The 12,174-nt window shown below is 39.5% G+C and overlaps 1 protein-coding gene across 2 annotated transcripts in view; it reads left to right on the top strand.

Moving 5' to 3' along the window:
- LOC148866170 (protein NPG1-like) overlaps positions 1 to 12,174 on the top strand; it is a 42,868-nt gene that overhangs the window by 19,201 nt on the left and 11,493 nt on the right. For both annotated transcript variants that reach the window (XM_088975403.1, XM_088975404.1), the window contains exons 3-4: positions 1,300 to 1,552; positions 1,651 to 2,864. In XM_088975403.1, coding sequence (XP_088831529.1) covers positions 1,300 to 1,552; positions 1,651 to 2,864 — 1,467 coding nt within the window. The remainder of the gene's footprint in view (positions 1 to 1,299; positions 1,553 to 1,650; positions 2,865 to 12,174) is intronic.

The raw sequence follows: 12,174 nt of genomic DNA, 5'->3' as shown, positions 1-12,174 counted from the left end.
TGATAAAAAGGGATAATATTTCAAATATCAAGGAAATGTGAAGAGATATTTGGAAAATTTTAATTATAGAATTATTTCGTTTCAACCCTTAGGAAATTGGGAAATTTTGCCATGTTTTGGGGAAACTATAAACCATGGGTCTTAGTTGCATTTGTTTACTTTTGATTGATGCTTCATCTGTGAAAGGTTCTACCAACTCAAATTTCAAAGTCAATGAAGCATCACTCAGCTTTTACTTTTCTTGGTTGATTTTTCTTAATTTTGATGGTTTCTTGGATAGTAAATTTGCATATCCTTTTGGACCTAGGTCCAACACACCTAGTAAAAGAAAATTTCTATGCTTTAACTCCAATCAATTATTTTTTACTCAAAATATTATTTTTAACTTAAACTTAAAATGTCAATAATACCTTCTGCTGCAACTCCTTTTAATTACATCATTTATAGCTACTTCCAGTCAAACTCATGCACTGAATAATGATAAATGTAGAGGTACTATGGAAACTGACTTTCTTCCTTTTAAGGTGGAGCTAGTGTGCACCATAACAACACAAGTAGGAGTTGGAGTTAGAGAGAGAAGAGAGACATTGGAAACTGAGAGGGGAAGGGGTGAGAGAGGGAAGAGTAAATTATTTCTATTTTGAACTTGTGAGCATCATAAGACTAAACAGAAAGTCAATTCTTGAACTTTGTGTTTCTTTTTCTCCCTTAATCCTGATTGTTTCTTTAGACGTTACTGAGTCTCATCAAGTTTCTTTGGTAGTAGATATTTTATCAACCAAAATGGGAAAATCATCATTATAATCACCTTCTAAGCCTTGTCCCAACTATATTGGGTTGGCTCCATGAATCCTGTTTTGCATTCTGTTCTGTTTAGAGCCATATCCATTGTTAAATATGAGCTCTTAAATCATTTCTTACTACTTCAACCAATCCGCTTTTTGGTCTGCCCCTAGCCCTTTTAGCCCCTTCAACTTACAAGAGATCACTTTTTTTTCTAATGGATGCTGTAGATGTACCATCAAAGAAAAAATACCAATCAAATAAAAAAAGAAAAAGAATAAGAATTGCCTATGAAAAAGGTTTAAGTTTCGTAATTTTTTTTTTTTCATGAGTAGATTCCTAATTTAGATGCACTTTATGAATGCTAGTTCTTCTATTTCATTACTGTAGTTACAATCTACTAGTCTACCTTTTTGTGTAGTACATGACAGAGGAAATAGCATTAACCCATATTTTGCCACCATAAATAAAAGAGGCACATTTTAAATATGATGGGTGCCTGTATTAAATTTTCAGGAAGCTAGAGCCCTTCTTGGAAGGTTAGAGTACCAAAGAGGCAATGTGGAAGGTGCCCTTCGAGTTTTTGATGGGATTGATCTTCAGGCAGCTATTCAACGGTTGCAACCTTCTCTTACTGAGAAACCACCTTCTAGGAGGAACCGCTCCCGCACTGAGTCATTGAACATTGCTTCTCAGCATGCAGCTAGCTTGGTGCTTGAAGCTATATACCTGAAAGCCAAGTCTCTTCAGATGCTTGGGAGAGCAACTGGTATTGAATGTTAATCAATTACAGATTCATCATGTTCTTTTTCATCTGTGGTTCAAATTGTTTAATGTACTTAACCCAGTTCTTTGTTGTTGTTGCAGAGGCTGCACAGGAATGTAAAAGTGTCCTTGATGCTGTGGAACGGATATTCCAACATGGCATTCCTGATGTGTTGGTGGACAATAAATTGCAAGAGACCGTTAGTAAGGCTGTAGAGCTCCTTCCTGAGCTTTGGAAGCAAGCTGGTCATTATCAGGAAGCAATGTCTGCTTACAGACGTGCCCTCCTGAGTCAATGGAACCTTGACAATGAGTGCTGTGCAAGGATTCAAAAGAACTTTGCCATCTTTTTGCTGTACAGTGGTGTTGAAGCTGGTCCACCTAGTTTAGCAGTCCAGATTGATGGCTCATATGTTCCAAGAAACAATCTAGAAGAGGCAATTCTCTTATTGATGATTCTTTTAAGAAAGTTTTACCTTGGTAAGACCATATGGGACCCTTCAGTAATGGAGCATTTTACATTTGCACTATCTCTTTGTGGTCAAACTTCCATATTGGCAAGGCAAATAGAAGAAATCTTACCTGGAATATTTCATCGTTGTGGTCGATGGAACATTTTGGCTCTTTGCTACAGTGGAGCAGGACAAAATGAATCTGCCTTGAATCTTTTGAGGAAGTCCTTACACAATCATGAAAAACCAGATGATCTCCTGGCACTGCTATTGGCTGCAAGGATATGCAGTGAAGACTCTCTCCTTGCTTTAGAGGGTGTAGGTTATGCACAGAGAGCAATTGCAAATGCTCAAGGTCTGAATGAACATTTGAAGGGTGTAGGTCTTCACATGTTGGGTCGTTGTTTGGGAAAGCAAGCTAAGGTTGCTTCATCAGACTTTGAGAGGTCTCATCTACAGTCTGAAGCTTTAAAATCATTAGATGCGGCAATTGCTTTTGAATGTGACAACCCAGATTTGATTTTTGACTTGGGGCTTCAATATGCAGAGCACCGGAATTCCCATCCAGCCTTGCGTTGTGCAAAACAATTTATTGATGCAACTGGAGGGTCCATACTAAAAGGTTGGAGATTGCTTGCTCTAGTTTTGTCTGCCCAACAACGGTATTCTGAAGCTGAAGTAGTTACCGATGCTGCCTTAGATGAGACTGCAAAGTGGGAGCAAGGACCATTGCTCAGAATGAAAGCACAACTGAAAATATCTCAGTCACTGCCTATGGATGCCATTGGAACTTATAGGTTCCTCCTTGCACTGGTTCAAGCCCAGAGGAAATCCTTTGGGCCTCTCAGAAGTGGTATTCCTCAGGTTAGATCTTATTTCTCTTAAATTATCAGATGACTGTTCGGTACATGATATTCTTTACTCGAAGGTATCATTTCCCATCTAAGTTAAATGATTAAATCATCAGTATGAGAATTAAATCATAGTCAATTGAGGCTTAGTTGAATTGAAATGAGCTCACTAACTTATTTGACAGAACCACTTGGATGCTTGGGAACATCCTCTGTTGTTGATTTTTTCCAGCAATTTTTCTTTAAATTTATTCATCATAAATATGTATTCATTAGCATATATTCATGCACATCTATGTCCGTCTATCTATACATTGTAATAGTAACTAATTTCATAATCTATAAGTGTCTTTTCTTCTCATGATCATCTAAGCCTTTTTCCAACAATATGGAGTCAGCTGTATGATACCTGTTTTGCCATTCTGTTCTTTTTAGTGCCATATCCATTGTTAAACTGTGAGTGCTTAAATCATTTCTTACCACTTCAATCCATGTCCTGTTTGGGCTGCCCCTAGCCTTTCTAGCCCTATAAATTGCAATCAGTGTTTTAAAGGTGTGGGGGGTGTACACCTAGAGGTGTGCCTCCAGGAGAGGTGCCCCCTAAACGCCTTGAGGCGTATGCTCGAGGCATTGATACCTCTGAGGTGTATGCCGCAGGTGCAAGAGGTGCACACCTCATATGCCATTTTCATGAGGGGTGCTAGAAGTGTAGGCCTTAGGCACACCTCATATAAAAAGATAGAAAAACAAGAAAGAAAGGAAAGGGATTATTATGCATCTTTATTCTTCTTAATATGAAAGATTGTTATTAAAAATAAAGAAAAATGAGATTCTTCTTCCCCCTCCCCCTCCTCTTAAGGAGGCTTATGCCTTCTTGTGTTTGGGAGGCTTACACCTCTTACATTCTGAACTACACCTCAGACCTCCAGGTAGTGGATGCCTTGTGTCATGCCTCCGCGTTTTAAAGCGTTGCTTGCAATAGATTACTTAATGCTGCAGCACCACCTGTTACAAGAAATTACAATAAAGGAGGAAGACAAGAGGAAGAGAAAAGACAAGTCGAAGAAGAGGATTTGAAAATTTTTTATTTCTCCAATCATGAGCATTAATGTGATAGGTTTTGAAAAGTTAAAGGATGAGTACCCTTCTTGCCCAAATTTTGGTATCATTTTCCTTGATGTGTAGAGTGATAATCAACACAATTATGTGGATTTTGTGATTCATGATGGTTACCTATGTAGAGGGATCTAAATTGTGTGTTCCCCGTACCTAATTGCAAGACTTTTCATTTGGGAATTACATGTTGGAGGAATAGCTAGTTACTTTGGTTGAGATAAAACTATTGCTCTTGTTGAGGATAGATTTTATTGGCCACCTTTAAAGAGGGATGTAGCTAGAGTTGTGTCTCAATGTTGAACATGTGGCCAAACTGTTTTTTGGGGAAGTTGTTAGGCTCCATGGTTTGCCTACTTCAATTGTATCAGATAGGGATAGGTTTGTCAGTTATTTTTGGAAAACATTGTGGAAACTCTTGGGTACCAAGTTGAAATTCTCTACTGCTATTCACCCACAGACTGATGGCCAAACTAAGGTTGTTAACCAAAGTTTAGGAGATTTACTTAGATGTTTAGTTGGTAAGCACTTGGGTAGTTGGGACTCCATGTTGCCCATTGCAGAATTTGCTTATAATAATTCAGTCAATTGGTCAACTGGCAAAACACCTTTTGAGATTGTCCATAGCTTTACCCCTTGTACACCTGTTGACCTTGTTCCCTTGCCTCTTGATGCCCGTACTTCTGCTTTTGTTGATTCTTTTGCCTAACATGTCTGTGATTTGCATGCCAGTATAAGACAAAAATTGCTTTAAGTAATGAAAACCAATGTTTTAACATGCGGAGGCGTGATGCGAGGCGTTCCAATACCTAGAAGTGAGGCATAGTTTAGAATGTAGGAGGCGTAAGCCTCCCGAACACAAGGAGGCGTAAGCCTCCTTAAGAGGAGGGGGGTCAAGAGGGAGAAGGAAGAGGAAGGGGGATCTCATTTCTTTCTTTATTTTTAATAAAAATCTTTTTTACTAAGTAGAATAAAGATGCACAACACTAGTTGAAACGGAGGTGAGCGAGTGAAGCAAGCGAGTTGGAGCGGGGGGGGGGGGTCTGGGGGGGCGAAGCCCCCCAGCCTTTTTATATGAGGTGTGCATGAGGCGTATGAGGCATACGCCTCTAGAACACTGTTGAAATGTTTACTTTACATTTTATGTTTTTATTCTGCTTAGATAGGGTCTGTTTGGTCTGGTTAAAATAGCTTTTTTGTCATTGCTTATGTACTTTGACTACAACAAGGGCATAAGGGTCTTTTCCCTTTTAATTATGGTCACCCTATATATAATAATATAAGCTGGCACTGCTAGACTAATTTTGAACTCTCCAAACCTTTCTCCTCTCTTCTCTTTTCTCTCTCTTCTCTTCTTCCTTATTTCTCCTCCTTTCTTCTGCTAATATGGTATCAGAGCGGTTCTACTAGGTCTGAGAGCAGATTGAACAAGTTCTTTCTTCTTTATCTTGTTGTATTCTTCAACTGAGACCCGAGAAGTTGACCTACGACTGGTACAAGTTTGTTTTACTTCTTTTTCCTTTTCTCTTGGTTGTGTACCTAGAAAAAACCCTATGAAACAAAACTGCTGAATGCTGTCATAGGAATTGTGAGGTTCAGGCCTCTTTTTTGTGTATTGTGTGATCCTGTACTTGAGAATGGGATACTTGTAGGTCATGAATGACCTGCTTTACCCTGTTTTGGTGTGACTCAACTGTTTTTATGATCTCTTCTAGTAGTTGGTCTGTTTAGATGATTTGGAAAATTGGTGGACTGTGACTGTTAAACCTGTGCAGTGCTGAAATCAACCTAAAAAATATTTTTTTTGGAGAATTGGAGCTGGTCTGTGTTCAAATTGTGTCCAGACCGGAGTGTGTGTATGTGAACTGCATCTCTAGTGTGTTTTTAGGACTTTTTTGGGTGTCAGGAGTGATCTTAAGGTGTGTGTTGAAACTGAAAGTGTTTGTATCATGTCCTCTGAGAATTTTGTAACTTTTGGGATTTCAGGAGGTCAAAATGGAAGTAGTGGGGGGATGGATATGTGTTTCCTCATGGCTGTAATTCCCTTTGGTGGAGTAAACTACCTTGAATGGTCTAGGGGAATTGAACTTTACATTACTGCTAGGGGGAAAGTAGGGTATATTAATGGTAAAGTGAAGGAACCAAAGACTGGAAGTGCTGAACATAACAGGTGGGACCAAGAAAATAGTATGGTGATGTCATGGCTCTTGGTTTCCATGTTGCCACAAGGAAGATGTTTATGTGGGCTGAAACAGCTTGTGAAATATGGAAACAAGTGAAGTCTACCTATTCAGAGCAGAGGCACCATGCAAAGATATATCAATTACAAGATAAATCCTCCACTTGCAAGCAGGGGGAGAGGAGTCTCTCGATGTAGTACTCAGATCTGACATCAATTTGGAAGGAATTGGATCATTATCGAAATGTGAATTGGAAGTGTGATGAAGATGCAAAGGCCTACAAATCACTTGTCTCCCGACAACGAGTATTTTTTTTTCTTTTGGGGTTGAATCCGTATGGGTCCACAATGGTAATCTTAGGAAGTAAGAACTTACCTTCAGTTCAGGAGTTTATGCCTTAGTTCAGTCTAAAGAGAGTAGAAGTGTGATGAATTGTACAGAGGGGGAGCCGGTTGCACTAGCAATCCGAGGAGGTACAAATTCAAATTTCGGAGGCTCTTTTAAGAAGGGTGATTCACGGAAGAGAGGATGAGTTTTGGTGCACTCACAGTTAGAAGTCCAAACACACTAGAGACACACGTTAGGAACTCCTTGGCAAGACTAAGTGGGCTTAGGAATTGAGTAAGAAATCAACATCTGATCAGAGTAAGAAGCCAAGCCAACAGAGTTAGAAGTAATATATATATTTTTTGGTCAGTAACAAAAAACTTTATTAATGATGTGAAGATGTGAAACTTTAGATACAATAGGGGGAGGTAAAATGTCTTAATTCCCCTTCAAAAGAATACAATGAAAGATAATTAAAAATTAGCCCAAAGGATAGACTAGACTCCCTATTCACCCCTTGCTTGGCCAGCCCATCTGCAAATGAATTAGCAGTCCTCTTCACCCAGCTATATTGTATCTCAGTGTCCCTACACAGCCAAATGAATTTTTTCCTTTCATTGTTATAACTCCATAAACCATTGTCCTCTTTCTTCAGCCAACTAATCACCACCTTCGAGTCACCTTCTAGGACCAAACATCTGATATTTATTTCCCTTGCTCTTTGGATTCCTTTCAGAGCTGCAAGGATCTCATCCCTAAGAGAGTCTCCTTCTCCAATAGGGCCTAGAACAAGGCAATAACAATCCCTTCCTCATTCCTGAATACTCCCCCAATTCCAGAAGGCCCTGGATTCCTTAAACTACTGCCATCAAAATTCAGTTTTATAAATCTAGAGGGAGGGGACCAAGAGGGACTAAGAGTCCTCTTACATAGGGCAGAGGTAGTTATCTCTTTCCAATTTCTTAACAAGTCAGCCATAGGAAAATCTGAGAACAATTCCATAGATTTTAGCCAATGGGCAACCCTTAAAAGTATTAGGTCTAATAGGTCTTCTAGGGTTCTTTCCTTGTCTGAAAAAATTCATAAGTTTCTTTCTTCCCACAAGGACCAACAGACATCTGCCCTAATGCTCCTCCACATAATCTTCCCTCTCTTCTTAGGCCATCTGAAAAACAAAGGAGAGAACAAACTTTGGACACTCTTAGGGGGATTCCAAGAACACCCAAAGAGGGAGAGCCCACTCACATATAGTTTTAGTAGCCTTGCAAGACACCATAAGGTGGTAACCAGTTTCCCCATAAGCTTTATAGAGAGTACACCTATTAGGAAGTAAACAAGAATTGGGTCTCTTTTTCTGAAGTAAATCATTTGTGTTAATTCTTTCTAGGAAAATTTCCCAACAAAAACTACTAACCCGAGGAAGAATGAGCTTGCTCCAAATTTCTTTAATCGGAAAGGACAACCCAATAAAAATAGGAGGCTGAGTTAAGGTTTCAAAAAATGAAGCATAAGAGAAAGTACTTGAGGTGGAAGGGGTCCAAAATTTTCCCTTCTCAAGCTAGGTCATAAGCCTTCTCCAAATCCAATTTGCAGACCACTCTCTTCTTCTTAGATTTCCTAAATCTCTCCAAACTCTCATTTGCAATGAGGATTTGATCATTGATCTATCTACTTTCCACAAAAGCTCCTTGGTTGGGTGCAATAATGGTGGGAGGACCTTCTTTATCTTGAGAGACAACACTTTTGCAATTATTTTATACAAACTGATAGGTCTAAAATCCCTTGGTTGTGATGCCTCTTTCTTCTTTGGGACCAAAGAAATGAAAGTTGAGTTCAAACCTGGATTAATTATTCCCCTTTTTTGAAACTCCTCAAAGATTGATCCAAGATCCTTCACCACGATATCCTAGCAATCCTGATAAAATGCCATTGTGAAGCCATCTGGACCTGAAGCTTTTGTCCTATCCATTGAGAAGACCGCTTCCTTTATCTCTTCCAGATCAAAACTCTTTTCTAACCACTCGTCGTTCTCTGCACTTAGAGTCGGCCACTCCAAACCCTCCAACCACACACTCTCATTTGAAGGCCTTCTAAACATAGATTTGAAGAAATAATATAACTCAGCAAATGTGGCATCTCAAGAGACTAGTCCCATGGTATCCTAGGAGCGACACTCTGGTTTTGACCCAAGGAAGAGATTATCAACTCTTTTCGTGACCACTTGGAATTATATGGTAGGACACTTCGCCATTTGATTCCCCTTATATAATTTACTTTGGAGCCTCAATCCACATGGCCGGTAAGTCAACTTCATTTCAAGCATATAACCTCTTCTTTGGGAGAGATAAGGTGAGACTGGCTGATGGGTCATTCTCCACCCTAGTCGGTCAAGGAAATATCCCCCTTCCCTTCAATCTTACCCTCTCTAATGTGTTGCATGTTCCTAAATTACCTATCAACTTACTTTTCGTTAGCAACATTACTCTTTGAATTGTTTAGTGACATTTTTTCCTTCTTTATGTGTGTTTCGGGATTTGGCTTCGGGGAAGACGATTGGTAGAGGAAAAATGGTCTCTACGTGTGGGAGAATAAAGCCGGTCTTGTGGCTACATAGTCATCTTGGTCATCTTTCGTTTGAGTCTTTAAAACTTACGTTTCTCGAGTTATTTAAGTCTTTGTTAGTTAGTGAGTTACAGTGTCAGACATGCCAATTGAGCAAACATTGTAGAAATTCTTTTCCTTTAAGAAATAAAAGATCTAAATTTCCGTTTTATATTGTCTATTCTGATGTTTGGGGCCTTACTACACTACCTTTTAAGACTAGATATAAGTATTTCATTACTTTGATTGATGACTACTCTAGATATACATGGTTTTATCCTATGCGATTTAGAGGTGAATTGCTAAAGATTGTTAAAGATTTTCAACGCATGATTTTTACTCAATTCCTAATTGAGATTCACATTTTCCAGTTGGATAACGCAAAGGTGTACTTCCATAGTGATCTCACAGAGTTCTTTTCTTTGTCTGGATCTCTTCATCAAAGCTCTTGTGCTAGGACACTCCAACAAAAGTGTCGCTGAAAGGAAAAAGTGTCATCTTCTCGATGTAGCTTGTTGTTTATTACTCCATATGAATGTTCTGAAATGTTTTTGGATGGATGTTGTTATACGCGCTACATCTATCATCAATCGTATGCCATCTTGGTTACTAGAGTATAAGGCCCCACATCAACTTTTGTTTCCTACGACTCCTTTGTCCCCTATTCCAATGCGTGTCTTTGGGTGCCGTTGCTTTGTTCATGATTTGTCCCCTACTCGCGGTAAGCTCGATCCTCGTGCCATTCCTTGTATTTTTCTTAACTACCATTTATCCCAAAAGGGTTACCATTTGCTATGACCTTGCTTCACGCAAGTATTATGTCTCTATGGACGTATCCTTATTTGAGAGTCAACATTTTTTCTTCATTTCTCCTCAGGGGGAAAGTAGGGTTACACCCAGGCTCAAACAAAATTACCTCTCTTCCTGATCCTCCTCCATTTCGTGTCTTTCTTTGCCGCCATAAGAGCCAGCAACGTTCAAGAGCCGTGGAACCTAAAACTATGCAACCAACATCATTAGACTCTCCAAAGGTAGATCCTCCTCATCAGCCAGGTACACTTGTTGCCATTGATATGCCTAAACCTCTTGATATATTGATTATCCTTTTATTAATGATCTTGATGTTCCTATTGCTAAGAGAAAGCGTGTTAGATCTTGTACTATTAATCATCCTATCTCTTACTTTGTGTCCTATGATCATATTTTACCTTCATATCGTGTGTTCCTTTCCTCCATTGACGGTGTTTTTGTCCCTAAGAATGTGGTGGAAGCTTTATCCAAACCTGAATGGATAGATGCAATGAAGGAAAAAATTAATGCCTTGCACAAAAACGACACTTGGGAGTTGGTGGATCTTCTTGAAGAAAAGGAACTAATGGGATGCAAGTGGGTGTTCATAGTGAAGCATAGGGCTAATGGTACGGTAGAAAGGTACAAAGCCAGATTGGTGGCCAAAGGGTTTACACAGGTATATGAAGTAGACTATGCAGAGAGACCTTTGCTCTAATAGCCAAGATGAATTCTATCAGAATCCTCCTTTCACAAGCAGCTAATCTTGACTAGGAACTTCACTAGTTGGATATTAAAAATGCATTCTTGAATGGTGACCTAGAGGAAGAGGTGTACATGACTCAACCTCCAGGTTTCTGTGCCAAAGGTAGTGAGTAGAAGGTGTGTAGGTTAAAAAAAATCACTATATGGGTTGAGACATCTCCTCGGGCCTGGTTTAGTAAGTTTCACTTAGTTGTATAGCAGATGGGGTTTAAACAATGCTAGTCAGATCATACTCTGTTTGTGAAGAAGGTTGAAGGAAAAATTGCAGCTTCAATTGTGTATGTTGATGTCATAGTGATCACCGGAGACTAGAAGAGTGAAATACAGAAGCTGAAGAAATTCTTAGCCACTCAATTTGAGGTGAAAGATCTAGGCCCCTTACATTATTTCCTTGGGATTGAAGTCGCCCGCTCTCGAAAGGGCATATTTATTTCCAAAGGAAATATGTACTAGATCTATTAGAAGATGCAAGCAAGTTTGGGGTGAAGCCAATTGATTCACCCATTGGGTGACAGTTAGAGGGCGTTTTTGAAAGATGTGAAGAAGTTCTAGAGACTTGTAGGGAGACTCTTATATTTGTCTATGACCATGGCTGGTATTGCCTATGCAGTGGGTGTCCTTAGCTGCAGTGGGTTTTGTAGTTAACAAACCTATGTCACTCTATTGTGACAATAATGCTGCTATCATTATTGCTGCTAACCTAGCAATAATAATTTGTGTGACAAGTTGGGCATGATTGACATCTATGTCCCAACTTGAGGGGGGAGTGTTGAAATGTTTACATTTTATGTTTTTATTCTGCTTAGTTAGGGTCTGTTTGGTCTGGTTAAAATAGCTTTTTTATCATTGTTTATGTACTTTGACTACAGTAGGGGCATAAGGGTCTTTTCCCTTTTAGTTATGGTTGCCCTATATATAATAATATAAGCTGGTGCTGCCAGACTGATTTTGAACTCTCCAAACATTTCTCTTCTCTCTTCTTCTTCCTTATTGCTCCTCTTTTCTTCTACTAATAAACGCCTCATGAAAAAAGCACATGAGGCGTATGCCTCAGAGGTTTTGTTGCCTCTGGCATATGCCTCAGGGTGTTTTGGGAGTGCCTCCCCTGGAGGCACGCCTCCAGGCATACGCCACCCACACCTTTTAAAACACTGATGAAAACTATAGACTTACTACAAACACACATCACATAAATCAAGAATTCAATGAAGGAGATTATGTCATGGTTCGTGTGTGTCCTGAGCGTTATCCAAAGCACTCCTTTAAAAAGTTATATGCTCGAGCCAACAGTCCATTTCACATCATTCAAAAGATAGGGCCTAATTCATATGAACTTGATTTACCTTCGGGCATGGGAATTAGCTCAACTTTCAATGTGGAGGATTTGTTTCCTTATCGAGGCACCTTCAAGCCTCCTACTCTACCTGCAGGTACCCACAACCAGCATTGCTTCACCTTTAGTTCCTGTTCCCATTCTACCACAAGTTTAGTCTTCACATGCCAAGCAAATCAAGAGTACCTGCAGGTACCCACAACCAGCATTGCTTC

This window comes from Nelumbo lutea, chromosome 3 (genome assembly GCF_056320005.1).
Source record: "Nelumbo lutea isolate HS-2025 chromosome 3, American lotus-T2T, whole genome shotgun sequence".
NCBI lineage: Eukaryota > Viridiplantae > Streptophyta > Magnoliopsida > Proteales > Nelumbonaceae > Nelumbo > Nelumbo lutea.
This window is presented reverse-complemented; position numbering and strand designations above follow the sequence as displayed.